This window comes from Tamandua tetradactyla, chromosome 2 (genome assembly GCF_023851605.1).
Source record: "Tamandua tetradactyla isolate mTamTet1 chromosome 2, mTamTet1.pri, whole genome shotgun sequence".
In the NCBI taxonomy this organism is placed as follows: Eukaryota; Metazoa; Chordata; class Mammalia; order Pilosa; family Myrmecophagidae; genus Tamandua; species Tamandua tetradactyla.
In genome coordinates this window covers 107,265,631-107,281,915 of record NC_135328.1, presented here as the reverse complement: position 1 = coordinate 107,281,915, position 16,285 = coordinate 107,265,631, and the positions used below count along the sequence as shown (strand labels likewise).

Sequence of the window (16,285 nt, the reverse complement as noted above, 5' to 3'; positions counted from 1 at the left end):
AATATAATTCCATTGTCTTTGGCTTTCAATATTTTAGTTGAGAAGTAGCTCTCAGTTTTATTGCAATTCCTTTCATAGTGATATTCTTTTTTGAATGACTGATTTAAAATTTTCTCTCTTTGTAACTTTTAGCAGTTTTACTATCATGTGCCTAGAGGTGTTTTCTTTGCACTTATCCTGATTTGGATTCATAGTATTTCTTGAATGTTGGAGTGATGCCTCTCATTAATTTTGGAAAATGATTGTCCACCTTTTCAAATATTGTTTCAGCCCCCTCATTCTAAGAGGAATGCCTATTACATATGTACTAGGACTTTTCTGTAAGTTCTCTAAGTATCTTATGCTCATTCTTATATTTTTAATTTCTTTTTTGCTCCATGTTTCAGTATAAATATTTTTTCTTCTGATATGTTTTTTGATTCAGTACTCCTCAATGTGTTTACTCTGCCATTAAATACATTTTGAGTTGTTATTAAATTTTCAGTTTTACAATTTAATTTGATTATTTTTTTAAAATAGATCCTAATTCTTTACTGTAATTTTCCAGCTAATCTTTTGATCCCTTCTGGCTCTGTTCGATTTTTTTTTCCCCTCTTGAATTCCTAGTCATTGGTTCTGATTTTCTTTATGCCTGGAAATTTTTAATTAATTGCTGAACATTATATATGAAAAGTGTAACAATTATAAGGCTATAGATAATGAAATTCTTTTTCTCTGAGAGTATTTTTGCTCCTTGATGGAAGTTATAAGAGGGGAAAAGCAATATAATCTATTTTGTGTTTGAGCTGATTCAAGTTGGGATTTCTGTCTTCACAAAGACTGCTCTATTTTTGTTTCACCCCTCTCCTAGGGAAGAAGAGTTGACACATTTATTCTTTAAAGGTCAGATAGTAAATATTTTAGCCTCTGTCAGAACTACTCGGCTGTGTTGTTAGCACAAAAGCAACCACTGGCAATATGTAAGTGAATGGAAGTGGCTGCATTCCAATAAAGCTTTATTTGTAAAGACAGGCAGTGGGGCCAGATCTGTCGGCAGGTCACAGTTTTCCGACCCCTGTCTTTGGATGTGGCCCTTCGGGGTTCCCATTAGAAAACCTGTGCGATTGAACCAGGACTCATGCTCTCTGGAAGGCTTTGAACTCCAATTTCTGTCTCTCTAGTCTTGTAAAACTGCTGACAGAGCTGGTAATCTTCTGAATCCACCAGCTACCATTTACAAATTAGGCAATGTCTTGAGGGTTACAACAACGAGTATTGTGCACACCTGCCTCTCTGCACTCACTGCTTCTCCAAGATCTTAGCTTCTCAGGTTTTGTTTTGGCTTTTTTTTTTTGGCCTGGTTGACTCTCTGATGCCTTCACAGATTTATTTACTATTATTATTTTTTATCTGGCTTTTCTCATTGTTTTTGATACAACCTGGTCCATCAAAGCCAGAAGCAGATGAGGGAATCTTTTGCAAAATGCCAAAAGGGTAGAAAAATCATCTTCGTATCTTGAATTTTATGTCAAAAATTGTCAGACCGCAAGGTATATCTGAAGTCAGGGTACATTCAGAAACCGTCTCTGTTCGCTCTTCTGCAGGCTAGCCTTCTAAAGAATCGACCCAATATTTATTTTCTAAGATATTTTCCACATGGCAGCTTGAGGGCTTCTTATTAAACATTAATTTGAGCATTCCCTACTTCCTGTAGAAGGTAACCAATAAACTTTAAGAAGGCTTGTAAGGCCCGTGCTTCATGATTTGCCCCTGTTTACCCCTGCAACCAAATTTTCCAACATTTCTTCTCTAAAACCACATTATTTGTCTCTGCTTAACTGCTTCCCATTCAGGGCTTTTGTACCTGATCTGCCTGAGATAGGATCTCCTTTTAACTCTGCCTTTGCCTTAAAACCTTCATCATCCTTCTAGATTAAACAGTACTGTTTCCCCAGGGATAGCTCTTATCCCCTTATATTGAAATTTTATGTGCTTACCTATGTGTAGTCCTAAACTTCTGTTAGCTTCAAGGGGGCAGGGCTATCTCTATTCTAATCTTGCATTTTAGCATCTAAGATCTAAGCATCTAACACAGTGCTTGGCATTTAAAAGTACTCAGTAACTTTTGCTGAATGAATGAGTGAAGAAAATCCTTTAAATACGACTGGGAATATTTACATTTTATGATGCTATTTGCATTCATTTGATTCTCAGTATAACCTCTTCACCTGGGAAGGCAATATCATTTGTTTTTAAAATGAGTTTACTCATCCTTCATTTTCTCAGTGCAGAGTCATCTATGAAACTCCTCTCTTTGTGATCCTTGGTTACTCAGGGCACTGATGAAGGAGAAGGGAATGGGATGGGTAGTAACTCTTGATTTTTCAAAGTGCACTTGGAAAAAAGTGCAAGAGATCATTCACATGAGCAAATTACTTTGTAATCCAAAACTGTGGTACAGACTCAATTTAGGAATCCTTATAATTAGAAAATAGTAAATTGCTTCTAACCTGTGAATGGTGCCTAGAAAATGAGGAATAGACTCCAGGCTAACTACCTTCTCAAATTCCTCAACATTTTGCTGTTCAAAGGAAGAAGTCCATATATAAAAATAAATAATGTGAAGAGTGGGAACAATGTTCTATGCGGTATCTTAAAGGGAATAACTTAGACTGCATTTTTTAATAGTTTACCATTAGCTTGGAATGATTTAGAGCCAATGTACATCACTTTTGCATGTTTGCATAGGGTGGGGAAAGTCTCATGTTTTGTACCTTGAACCATAAACTCTGCCATTGTGTGTACTAGGAGTCAGTTGAGCTATAGAGATTAATAGCTGGGGAAAAGCGAGGCTGGGCAGATGGTGTTTGAAGGACTTGCCTCTCAAACTCTCTGCTGTGGAAGCCCCTGACCAAGGCAAGAAAAGGGAAGGGGAAACATAGTTCAAGAGACCAGAAGCACTCATTTTCCTGGCCCCTCTCCTGCCTTGACTGGATCATTCCAAGGCTGTTTTTATTCGATGCCTTTCAGGTAGCATCCTTTTCAAGTGGATGACCATGGAATCAGAGAAGATGTCAGAGAAACAAGAAGAAATTCTTTCCATCCTGGAAGAGAAATTTCCTACCTTACCTCCAAGAGAAGACATTATCAACATCCTGCAGGAAACCCAGTTTAGTGCTCAGGGTGAGTGGACACCATCCCCCAGTTCTCCTGCAGCTCTCTGGTGGGGATGGTTTGGGGGTGCAGTGCTGTCAGGCCCCAGAAGGCAAACATGTGTGGGCCTTCATTTTTCCCACCCCTGTCTGTGCTGATGAAAGATTTTCAGGGGTGCATAATGGCAGCTCACCTGGGACTGGAGCTTCTCCTCTGAGGCTTCATTTCCGGATGTGTGGTTAGTTCACAAGGCTGATGGACACCTCAGATGCATCATTACATGAAATCCCTGACCTGAGATAGTTCTCTTTGGAGAATGTGGCAGGAACAATGTCAAGTATGATAGGATTTCATAAGTCAATTAATTTTAGAATAGCTGAGCTGATGATATTGTTCTCTAAGACTAGACTTTCTCAAGAAGATTTTACAAAAGAAAAAAATGTCTACAAACAATGAATTTCTTGGATCACTATTTTATAATAATAGTAAAAAGCTATAATTTATTGGGTGTTTAATATATATCAGGTTCTCATCTCTAACTTAGCATGTATTAGCTCATTGCATTCTCACAATATCCATAAGAGTCACATTCTATTGTTATGCCCAATTTCCAGAGGTGAACACAGAAGCACAAAAAGATTTCTCAGCTTTCTCAGTGTCACTCACACAGCTGGCAAATGACCAGGCCAGGATTTAAACCTAGCCAATCTACCTGTAAGGTGCACACATTAAATTACATTGCCTTCTTCCTTAGTTTGGGATCCCTCAGGGGTAGAGCCTGAGGCAAAGACTCCATTGCAAGTAGTTTATTTGAGGCAATCCCAGGAAACTCAGATGGAAGAATGGGGTATGTTATCAAGCAAGTTATCCTGTGGGAAACCAGAGCTAAATCCTGAAAAGGAACTCTGGGAAATAGTGTAAAATTGCACCTCTGAATTTTCCCCACCTCGTGGGTGCAGTGGTATGCTGGAAGCCCATCACCCAGGCTTGCGAGAGCTGATGGTTAAGTTTTCAGGAACTTTCTGAATTGGTTGAAGCCACATTGGTAGCTCGATATCGGCCATGGTGGAAGTATTTACCCCAAAGAAACTGACAAACATTATAAATCAGATGGGGTTGTTTTTCCCCCTTTCTTATTTTGAGAGCTGGTGGCTAAACATTTCCCTGCATACCGCTCGGATATTGAGGGCTGCTCCCAGGGCGTGTTAATACCGCCACACTTCCAACTTTCTACCTGTGAAGGGCAGAGTAGGCTTTGGTGGCCAAAAAAAGTCCAGAAAGAGATGCATGTGCTGGTGGTTTAGAGTCAGGCTGGGTATGTTAAGGTGGGAAAGTCTGAAGAAATCTGCATAGGGACAAGCAGGGTTCTTACACTTTCTGCCATGTATGCACATATTCAATTGTATATATAACTGCACGATGGCTGGTTTGCCTTTTGTCACTAAATTTCAAAGTTAGACCAAACTTTTTTATGATTTATTCTATAAATCATTTTAGGCTGCAGTGTGGTAGATTGTGACTGTTCAATCTTCAAGCCAGAGAAAACTACTTAGCACCTGTCTGTTTCCTCATTCTCCTGTGACTGACAGGATGTCCCAAGTTGGTAGGGTAAGGCATCGAATCTGATGTCTCAAAATGCATCTGGGAAAAATAAATGTGCTTTACTAGGCTTTTTTTAAGGGAACTTCTTACCAAGAAGTTAGGCCTGATCAGATGTTGTAGCATAGGGTGAGAATTAAATGTCTAGCCAGCCCCTTTCCTGTTTTTCTGTGATAGATTTTATTGAAGTACACTGTTCAACTGTTCAAAACTATAGTGTTGGATAATTCAACCATTCTGGATTATTCCTTCCAACATTGAAGGAATTTAACAGCTCCTGTTGCCAGAGCCTATTACAAGGGCAGCCAACTTAATTACAATATTTCTATGGGTCCCATTTATCTAAAAGGGTATTTTGAATAAAATTAAATTGGAAAAAATGTAACCCAAAAACAAATTTTCACTTTACTTGGATTATATATGGCTAGTTAGAATAGCTTGCTAGTATTTCTTTATTTGCTCTGCTCCCCTCCCCGCTTGCCATCCTCTGCCCTTGACCCTCTAATGTATTTTGCCCTTTGGGCTCCTTTAACACTGGCTTCTAGTTGGGTTTGGTCAATGGGAAGAGTTAGGAATGTGGAGGGGAAGGAGGAAAGAGAGGCTATATTTCTTCTCTGCACCCTTATTCCCTTGGTTCTAAGTTTCCGGAGCTCCTCTTCCACTTTCCTTCCCTTGTCCCTTTGCTGGTCTCTAGGTGCTCCACCATCTCATTTAGTTATCTCAATCCTACCACATTTCTGTGCATGTCCTGCCATAAGAGAGTCTTCTTTTGAATCAGAAGGAGTAAACTCTGTGTTCTACTGGGATCCTAACTGATGCAGATATTAGCAGTAATTTTTGCCTCGATGTGTATGTGTTCTGCTTTACTTTGCTAAAGCTGACGAAACACAGTATACCAGAGATGCATTGGCTTTTACAATGGGATTTATTAATTTAAAAGTTTACAGTTCTGAGGCTGTGAAAAATGTTCAAAGTAAGGCATCAATAGGACAATACCTTCTTCCTGGAGAAAGGCTGTTGGCGATCTGGAACTCCTCCGTCACATGAGAAAGCTCATGGCAGCATCTGCTGGGCCTTCTCTCCCAGGGTTTGTTGCTTTTAGCATCATACTACAGTGATTTCCTCTCTGAGCTTCTGTGGCTTTCTCTCTCAGCTTCTGAAGCTCTTTTCTGTGTCTTCGTTCTGTCCTTTATCTTCCTATAAAGGATTCCAATGAAAGGATGAAGACCCACCCTGGTGCATCCCTCAATTGAAATAAAATAATCAAAAGATCCCACCCACAATGGGTCTATACCCACAGGAATGGATTAAAAGAACATGAGCTTTTCTGGGGTACATGCAGCTTCAAACCATCATATGTTCATTATGGACAAAAGTGGTATTAGAGGGGAAAATACTGAAATTAGCAGGATGAATGCTTTAAGGAATCCCCTATTATAAAAAAAAAAATTCCCCAAGTATGACATCCTGTTTTTTCCCTGTCATCTACAGGTTTAAATATTGAACAGGCAATGCTGAAAGACCTAAAGGAACTGTCGGATGGAGAAATAAAAGTGGCTATAAGCAGTGTGAGCATGACCCTGGAGGTAAGGGCGGAATGCTTTCTGGCAACAATAGATTTTTACACAATTGCAGTGCAAGCAACTGGAATACAGCTTTCTTCCCCCTAAAGTCACTGTTTGTCTTTTGCTGTGAATGTGTATTTGTGATGTTTTTGGCTAGGAGTACAGGTTATTATTTTGGGTGAAAGTACTATGCTAGATCAATGAAAACTGCCAAACCTTTATTCCCAAGTTGAGTGTTACTTCATTTGTCTCAGTTAAACAAAACCTAAAACACACTCACCTATTGTGTATGTAACATGCTTAATAGCAACTATACTATATAGTATGTGATTAGGTTCACTTCCAATTTTTCTGTGACCCACCCTGCATTGTCCACAGAACTTTTCCAAGAAGCCTTGTAAGCTGTTTGGATGCATGCCATTTTGGTAATCAGTGGTGACAAGAAAAGTATTAAGGAATCTCCTTGTAATCTGTTAAGTGAATGTGACTTTTGCCTTTGTGTTTCATTGATAAATGATCTTTTATCTACTTTGGGGGTTTTCACTAATTTGTATGTTAATCTTAATTAACCTAACTAAAGGAAACTGTACTTTCCAGTGGCACATTTTTGTGGGCAGAAGTCTGTGTATTTCTTTACTGTTGTATTGCCCTCATCAAACCATCCACCTTTGGTTGAAATAGCTAGCTCCTAAGTCTAGTTTATGGAGAGAAGTATTGCTGCGTTCAGAGTTTATCTTTTGGATTTTAGAATTGCATGCTGCTAGTCTCGTTTTTTCATGGTGATGGTGAAGATATTAATGCTTATATTTCTATGGAATGGCAGACATGCATATGGGTACACATACCACAGAAACCCAAGAGCAAGCCAGATACTTTTTTTCTGTGATCTATTTGTAAGATTTATTGCTGGTTGATTGGCATCATGATTTAGCTCAGAGATTAATATGAGTCCTGGGAAGCAGACTGCATCACTAAAGGTAATCAGGCTTGATAATGACAGAGTTTCATAGTTTAGGGAGCAATGTTCTCATTGAATGCAGTCAGTAGATTGACTCAACTGTTTCTGTGGACTTTCAGATTGATACATGCTCCATATAATTAGTTGTTAACGTGAATCAATACGAGATATGCGTGCAATTTGGGATGTAGTAACTAGATAATCACCTTCAATTAGAAATCTGCTTTGTTTCTAAAAATCCAAGGAAAACATGGATTTTGCAAGGGTCAGTAGCTCTGAGAATCATTTCTACTAGTTGAAGCCTTAGGGTTTTCTTTCTCTTTCCCCACCTCCCCTGTCTCCCTTCATTTAATGGCTTCTTATTAGGTTTTAAATGCCTTGTTTGGAATTCCTTTCTAAATTAACATAGACCATCTTGTAATTGCTTAGGGAACTGTGTGTAGTTAGCAATGTGTTTTATGGCTATTAATATTATAGATTTACCATGGCTTTAATGTACCTTCATTATATTGTAGGGTGTACAAATGGTTTTGTCAGATATTTAAACTGTGTATGTTTAACAGGCTGAATAAGTGAAAAAATGATCATCTTAATCTTGACGGTAATTTACACAGAGGTCCAGTAATTAATCAGGTGGTTAAGTACATCTCTGGGAGTGCTGTGTGAGCTTTTGGGAGGAGGGGAGAAGGACACTTGTTATGTATAAACAGGGGTGCACAGTTTAAATGCTACTCAGTTGAAGGAGAGCTTTCCACTTTTTGCATGATGGAGATAGTAAAAGTGGCTGAGAAATGGAGAAAGAACTCCTAAGCAACATTCTTCCTGGAAGAGAAAATGCATGCTATTCAATCTGTCAGCTGAAAAAAAAAAACCCAAGTTAAAGGCAGAGTTTGGTTTTCTCCATAGCTCATCCTGGAATACAGTAGTATTTTCCAAAGCCCTACTGATACCTGATTCTTTTCCCATTACTTTGTCATTTTCATAGATCTCAGTTAAAAAAATAATGGCAATTTTATATTGGGTATCAGGAAACAACCATACACTGGCCTTCTAAATCTAGATTTATTCTCAAAGGAGTGCTCTTTGTTCCTGTGACTTCCCCTAAAGCTCCTCCTTGTCCTCTGAAGTGTGACCCAGGTACTTTGTGATGACTTTCATAAATCCTCCATCTTTTATGACCACCTTCTGAATGCTTTCAAAATTTAGTCTAAATGACCAATCTAGGACTTAAATGCGTTCATTAATTTTGGCCATGTTTCATGTATTTCGTCTTGTTTGGATAATATTTTAAGTGAATTGAAGGTAATGATGGCATCTTCATCTTCTGTTTCCCTTCTATTTCCTGGCTTATTGCTGGGCACATAGTAGGAGTTTAGCAAATACTAATGCTTATTTAATGCTATTTTAGTTTGCTAAACAACAACAAACAGGATCTCTGTTACACGGAAAGACCCAGGATGATGTCTGCTGGCCTTCTCTCTTGGCTTCTGGGTTCCAATGGCCTTCCCCTCTGCATCTCCAAATGTCTGAGCTGTGAGTGCTGAGATGAGGTATGCTGAGCTGCTTGGACTGTGCTGTATTGAGCTCCCTTTTGACCGCTCTCTTTTAAGCCTCCAGCTAATTAAATTAAACCTCATTCATTATAGAAGGCACTCCTGTTAGCCAACTGCAATTGAAACCAGCCATAGATAAAATTCACATACTGATGATTTAAATCCACAGCAACAGAATAATGGGGCACCATCACCTGGCCAAGTTGACACCTGAACCTAACTACCACAAGTAATACAAACACTTATATGTATTTATACTTATGTGACTACAAATACTTAGTTAACATGCATTGGGGTTTACCATTTGCCCTCCTGTTGATATCTGACTTTTATTTCCTCTTGAATTTAAATAAATCTGCTAAGAAAACAAAGCCACCTAGCTAGGCACCCAACCCTTCTAATCACTTTCTTCTCAAATAACTATGGCTGAAGGCTGAGATCAGATGGATAGAGAATGGCTTTATGTTTATGGATAGGATTATAGGATTGCTTATCCAGCCATCCAAAATGGAGTGGGTGGTTTTGCTAAGTAGTTAGCTGTTGGTCATGGGAAGTAGTCAACTGGAGGTTCTGTGGCAGGTCAGGAATATGGGAAAGAGAATTCCTGATGTTTTCCGTGGTCCTTTGCAATGCTGTGATTCCACAGTTGTGTATGTCATGATCTTCATTTGCCTGATGATCCAATTTCACGGGTGGAAATATCCAGAAAATTAGAAGGATCTACCTCCTTGCAACATAAGCACCATACTCCTCAGAGGAAAGCATTCTAATCTGGAAGACAGAAACTATTGTCTTGGACAGATGGGTTGTCCCCAGCATTCTAGCTGACCCTGAGAAAGCTATAATCTCTTTGTCTCTCATTTTTATTTTAGTAAAGCTCACAAATGATAGCTATAATTTGATCAAGGTTTTAATAAACCTACTGTCAAGGTCATATAAGTTACTGCCAGAGCTATCGTGAAAAGCAAATAATCATAATAATCTAGAGTTTCCAAGGTTTGCAGTGAGAGATGCTTGATATACAAGATCAGAAGGAGTGCATTTGAGGACCAGTGGGTAAAATGGCCTTATCCAAAGTACAGCCAGAGGGCAGCCCTTCTTACCTAGGGGACTATTGGAAGCGTGGACTGTGGAGAAGACACTGCAGTCCCATTGCACAGACATGGTCTCTTGGATTTTATTCGCGATCGAACATAGCAGAAATCCTGTGGGGCACACAGAGCAGTATAATGGAATCCACATCACTGATTATCAGTGTATTGATTCCTTGTACCATTTTCTTTGCTTGCCCATTTGCTTATCAGAAGGAATGTATAGCTATCAAAGCATGTGCTTAACTCGTGCGAATGTTGGCTTTTTCTTTTACCAGCAAAATGGCTTCATGATCATGCTTCGGGGGCCTAGTGTACTCCTTAGAAAACAGTATATAAAGTTTTAGGGGATAGGGACAGCTGCCTCTGTTCTAATAAAGTACCACTGAAGCACTGGGGCTGCTTGTGACAGTAGCACTTTAGTGGTGCCCTCACTAACATGCAGTGTTATTTCACCCCATTAACATGTTTCCCTGAAGGCTATAAGCCATTATCATCTTTACGCTGGATGGAAATAACCAGGTACTAACTCTTTATTATGATCAATCCCACCATGATTTATTCTTATATCTATACTGTTCCTGAATGCAGTAATTGACCCCACACTTAAATAAAACATACTATTCCTGTCTCTACAAGCCTATCACCTGCCTAGCACATTTCAAGCATAGCTCCCTTTTATTTTCCCTTTCTTTTTTTGGAGGGGTGGGGTGGGGCGGTGGTGCATGGTCCAGGAATCAAACCAGGGTCCCCCGCATGGAAGGCGAGCGTTCTACCACTGAACCACCAGCGCACCTAGCTCCCTTATCTTTTTACTTCAAATCTCTATTCTTTAAGATGAGGAACCAGGGGGATTTTCAACTCGTGAAATGTTATCTCATTTTATTGGGGCTGCAATTAGAGGGAGTTGTTGGGGCCTGTTATCTCTCTGGGGCTCTGAGCTGCTTTGCCATGCTCTCAGCCCAGGGCTTCCTCCTGACCACTTTGCCATTTGAAACCTGGGATGGAGAACACATGGCTGCATGCTGCCGAAGTGACTCAGAGAGACTGCTGGCTCATTCTGCAATGCGTGGAGACTCTAAGTCAAGCCGCAACTTGGAACACTGCAGAGGGAAAAATACCAGCATTTTCCATTAGCATTCAGAGCACAAACCAGGATGAATTCCCAAGATTACTGTTAAAACTTCTCTACCAACAAGTGGGGAAATTCACTCAGGCCTCATTGAAGCCTGGCCGAGCCATTGTAACCAGGGATTTAAGACTGAGGAACCAACCTGAAATCTGCTTTACCAGTTTGGGTCATCCGGTGTGGTTTCTCAGTGTCTGATCTAGGAGTTTTTTGGAGGTCAAGATGAAAGGACATCTAGGGTATTTATCCATCTTATTTGTTGTATTTTTAAAGGAGCATATATTTCTTATTTCTGATTAGCATATTTTTTAAAATCCCAAACACTGACACTGAAGGGGAATTTTCAAAGCCATCTGTTAAGCTAATGGAAATAGATGCAAACACTCCTGCAAGTTCCATTGTGCAGTTGCTTCCGCTTCCCCTGCGGCCCAGGTCTGCTAGCTCCTCTTGCTAGAATAATAAGAGCCAACCTCTCATGAGTGCCCTCTGTGTACCAGGCAGTAGAATAAGTGACTTACAAGGATTATCTCACTTCATCCTCCCAGGGGCCCCATGAGGTGGAGTGCTGTGCTTTCCTTTGTACTGCAGAAGGCAGCACTAATAGCTGTAACAGAGAAATTCTAAATATCACGGACTCAACACCAAAGGAGCCTATTTTTTCTGTACACAGCAGTCCAAATTGGTGTTCCCAGGCAGGTGGCCAGGGCTGACTTAGAGACCACATTCAACACCTGGCCCCCAAGGCTGCCCTGTGTGTCATCTCTGGCCTCTCTGCCAAGAGGGACAAGAGATTGGAGGGCTGAGGGCAGGAGTTTCTTTTGGTCCTGGTCCGGAAGGAGCAGCCATCACTTCTGCTCTCATCTCATTGACTCGGTTGCAGGAAGGCTGAGAAATGCTGCCTGGTTATGTGCTCAGGAAGAGAAACCACTTTTTTCAATAATTAGCCAGTCTCTGACACAATCCCAACCTTGGAAACGGGGAAATTAGACTTTAGAGAAGTTAAATCATTTGTCTAGGGTAGAGCAAGGACAAAAATCAGTTCTGTCCTGCTCCAGCCCTGCTTGGGATGTGGTGCTGGCCAGCGAGGCTATTTACATAGCATGAGCCTGTTCCGGGTTCACCAGTAAGTCCTCAGTTCCCATCAGTGTCCCCAATTCTGGGTGACAGCCTAGATATCCTTAAGTAAACCTTGGTTGACACTCTTTTCTGCTCCAGTCTTCATACCAAGCTTTCTTCCTCTTTATCTTCATATCTTTGCATCTTTTAAAAATAATTTTAATTTTTGAACGGAAAACATCATCTAAGTTCTAAGCATTCATAGTGAAACCAATTATTGCCACCCCCACCCCCCATATAGAGGAAATTTGGCAAAATAAATCAAGTAGATGAAAGTAATAGGAAAAAAGTTATGGGGCAAGGGACTGAATAAAACATACCCTGCAGGAAGGAAAGAAGTCTGAATGCTTTTTGTTAGGTAGCCTCTAGAAGTCAAGGTCAAAGGCATTCTGGTTTACCTTCCTGGACTTGAACTTTTTAAATCTGTTTTCAACATGAAGGATAGCCCAATAGCCCAGTTAGTAAAACTTTTTAAGGAGACATTTTGTTGAAATGAAACAGTATTACTTTTGAGCACTCCAAATAACAAAACTCTAAGGAGTTGAGGAGTTGGGAGTTCTCAATTCATGCTCAGCTGAAGAGTCCAAAGGGTTTTAAAGCAAATGACAAATATGGTTAGGCAATGTTCATTGAGCGACTTAACGATGGGTCTGCATGAAGCATGTGAAGTGTGAATTACATCTTCAAACTAATTTGGTGCTAATAATTCATAGTTTCTTGGGGGCAGTGGCAGAAGGAAGAAATGAAACATGGATGCAGAAAGGTAGACTTTCATTCCTATTGATCTGTTAATGACTCTTGATAACCACACGTAACTGATAGGACAGAATAGAAGATCCCTGCTTAAAGAACAGCTTATCATACTAGCAGCAAGAGCACTTTTTCTTTGACTAACATATACTAAGCAGCTGAAGCTTATAATATATAGAAACCTCCCAATTTGTATATAGGCAGCTTCTTCTGCAGATGGCCAACAAAATTTCAAAGTCTGCAAAACCTGCTTATCTGGAAATGCCTTATAATGGAATTCTGGTTCTGTATATACAGCTGAACTCAAGTGGGAGTTAAGTGATTTACAAAACTAGGTCCATCTAGCCTTGCTTCTGCTTAGCCATTTACATAATTACCTTAAGTGGTACAAAAAATATCTCAAAACAGCTTTTCTGGCTATTATTTTGCATCAGGAACAAAATAAAGAGTGATCCAATGTTTAGAGAAAATACAGTTTCTCATTATACTTTTATGGTGTAGGGAAGTGCCCTGGACTTTTCTCCTTCTCCAAAACCCTGATAAAAATGCATTCATGTGAATGAAACAAAATGAAGTTTCATGGCTGAGAGATTTCAAACAGAGCTGAGAGGTCATTCTGGAGGTTATTCTTATGCATTATATGGATATCTCGTTTTAGTTTTTAGTGTATTAGAATAGCTAGAAGGAAATACCTGAAACTGTTGCACGACAATCCAGCAGCCTTGATTCTTGATGATGATTATAGAACTATATGGCTTTTAATTGATTGTGTAAACCTTGGGCCTGACACTCTCTTTATCCAGTGTACAGGCAAATAAGTAAGAAAATACAGACAAAAAAATAAATAAATAATGGGGGTGGGGTAAGAGGTGTGGGTTTTGGGTGTTCTTTTTAATTTGGGGGGGACGGATAATAAAAATGTTCTAAAATTGATTGTGGTGGCAATGAATGCACAACTATTTGACGAAACTGTGAGCTACTGATTGTATACTTTGAATGATAATATGGTATGTGAATATATCTTAATAAAATTGCATTAAAATGCATTCATGTGGAGCAGGGGGTAGAGGGACAGTTTAGAAAACACAGAACTTTCCCCAGGCATATACTTTGCCAGGGCCGAGAAATCCCCACCAACTTCCCTATGCAACTGTGAAGTGGGAATGAGATAATGAGATAAGATACGGTGAGAACACAGCCTAAAGTGGCTTCAGGGATATAAATGGCTCCAGTCTCGAAACTGGCTACTTTGGTTACAGCAGAAAAGGAGGAAGCTGTGGGATGAGCTGCATACCTTTCCAGGGAGTCAACGACATGGGGACAACTGGTAATGAGTGAACAAGGTCTCCTTTGATGGCATTTTACTTGCTTCATCTCTAGTAGGGACCTGGTTTATGTGATTTGGATTTAAATGCAAATGTGGATGTGTATTCTCTGTAATCATCCCCCCTTTTCCTTGCATCCCCATCCCGACACACCTGTCTATCTGTCTTTGCACTGTGGGCCTGGAACGAAACAGGGCTGCAGCATCCCAACCAGGAGATCCTGGGGTCATGAAGTGAAGGGGCCAATTGACTTCCTATCTCACTGCCTCCTCTCAGAATACAATGCTATTGGTCATGATTTAAGTCCATGAAATGTCCTCATAGCAACGGACAGGCCAGTGCTTGCCTGACCAAGACAACCAGTCATCACCACCTGGCCAAGTTGACACATGAACCTGACCACCACAGATAAATAATAGTGAATGTGATAAAATAATTAAGAAGTAAAGAGTTTTGAGAATTTATTACCTTTGTGTTTAATATAATTTGTTCAATATTGTTATATAATTTAATTTTAAATAGTGCCCGTGCTTAATCTGTGATCTATTGATTTGACAAATTTCTTAGCCAATCTGTACAAGTCAGCCCCAATACACAACGGGACTTAGACCCCTATTCTTGATATAAGGGGGAGCATGCTCTTATAGGGAAGGAATAGCAGAGGGTCATCTTTGGACCACCAAAGGAGGAAATTACTTCTAGCATTCAAAGCTTGTGTCATTAAATCCCAGACTTTCCACCACAAGGTTTTCTGTCCTTTATCTGCTACAATCTGCCGAAGGCAGGGGCCACTGGTGCACAGTTTGTGTTCTTGGGCATCAGTATAGGGTAACTAGCATTTAGAGGGGTCGGCACCAATCACGTATGTAGTGGCTCTCTTCATGAGGTATTGTAACTGAGGTGCTCATAGATTTTTTTCTGCGTAAACAAAGGAATTGTAATTTTCTTTGTACCATCGAAGAGAAAGCATAATCTACATTTATGATTCATAATTTACTTAGCCAATTTCATGCACTTTGGTCAATAGTGTCATATTTTTGACGGTTACTAGTCTCAGCTCCTATTAAGAGTAGGTAGAGATAACAGGAATATTTAAAGTAGTGAACAGAGTAGAATAATTAGTCTGTAAGATCTTTCCTATCTGAACACCAAGCATCACAGTTATCCTTGCCTCCCCACATCAGTCACTGTCCCTGCCATGTGCTCGGGCTCCTCCCTGATCTCTGCTCTCTCCTGTTCAGCCAGAGCACAGAGCTCCTGATTTTTCACCAGCAGAGGCAGAATTAGTGTTATTTGGGAATCCTCTTTGGACCACATCAAGGATTTTCTGTACTGCTTTTCTCATTTTCCCTCTTCCCTCCTATTAAAGATGGAAGGTTTTGCAAGGTCCTTCCCTTTTCAAACGTCCTTATGCTGCGGAGGTTTTGCAAGGTCATTACCTTTTCAAATGTCCTTATGCTCCTTTTCAGAAACACTGCTCCACTCTTCCTTGCCACTTCTTCTGCCTGGGTATTACATGCTTCCTTCCAGAACCTTTAGAAGGCATGCTGGCAATTAAAAAGCCAATGAAAAGTCTTTCTGCCTGTCACCAAAATGCCTAGTGCTCTCCATTTGGATGGAGTATTTCTGGTGCCCCCCAGAAATAATGTTTCACCTTATTTGGGGGCCTCTCTTTTAAGTTCATAATTGTCTTTGGGGAAATGGGTATACTATCAGGAGACATTTTGGATAAATTCATATATTTATGAATATTAATATATAAGATATTCACTGCATCTTATATAAATAGAAGTTGTATATTTCTGGCCCTTTGAAAATGCTAAACAGGCTACTCTGCTTTATTGAAATCCTTTAATAGGAGGTAAGCTGACACTTGTATTCTTTTTTTTTGTTGTTTTGCATGGGTAGGCACTGGGAATTAAACCCAGCTCTCCAGCATGGCAGGCAGAAACTCTGCCTGCTGAGCCACCGTGGCCCACCCAGCACTTGTATTCTTGAAGGAAATGAAGCATCAGTGTCCATCGAATTTCTGAGAAATAAGCTCCATGGCCTTGGCAAACCCAGTTC

The 16,285-nt window shown here is 40.0% G+C and overlaps 1 protein-coding gene across 5 annotated transcripts in view; it reads left to right on the top strand.

The window, feature by feature from the left end:
* PRUNE2 (prune homolog 2 with BCH domain) overlaps positions 1-16,285 on the top strand; it is a 292,485-nt gene that overhangs the window by 79,479 nt on the left and 196,721 nt on the right. For all 5 annotated transcript variants that reach the window (XM_077148463.1, XM_077148462.1, XM_077148466.1 and 2 more), the window contains exons 5-6: positions 3,010-3,162; positions 6,223-6,317. In XM_077148463.1, the coding sequence (XP_077004578.1) occupies positions 3,010-3,162; positions 6,223-6,317 (248 nt within the window). The remainder of the gene's footprint in view (positions 1-3,009; positions 3,163-6,222; positions 6,318-16,285) is intronic.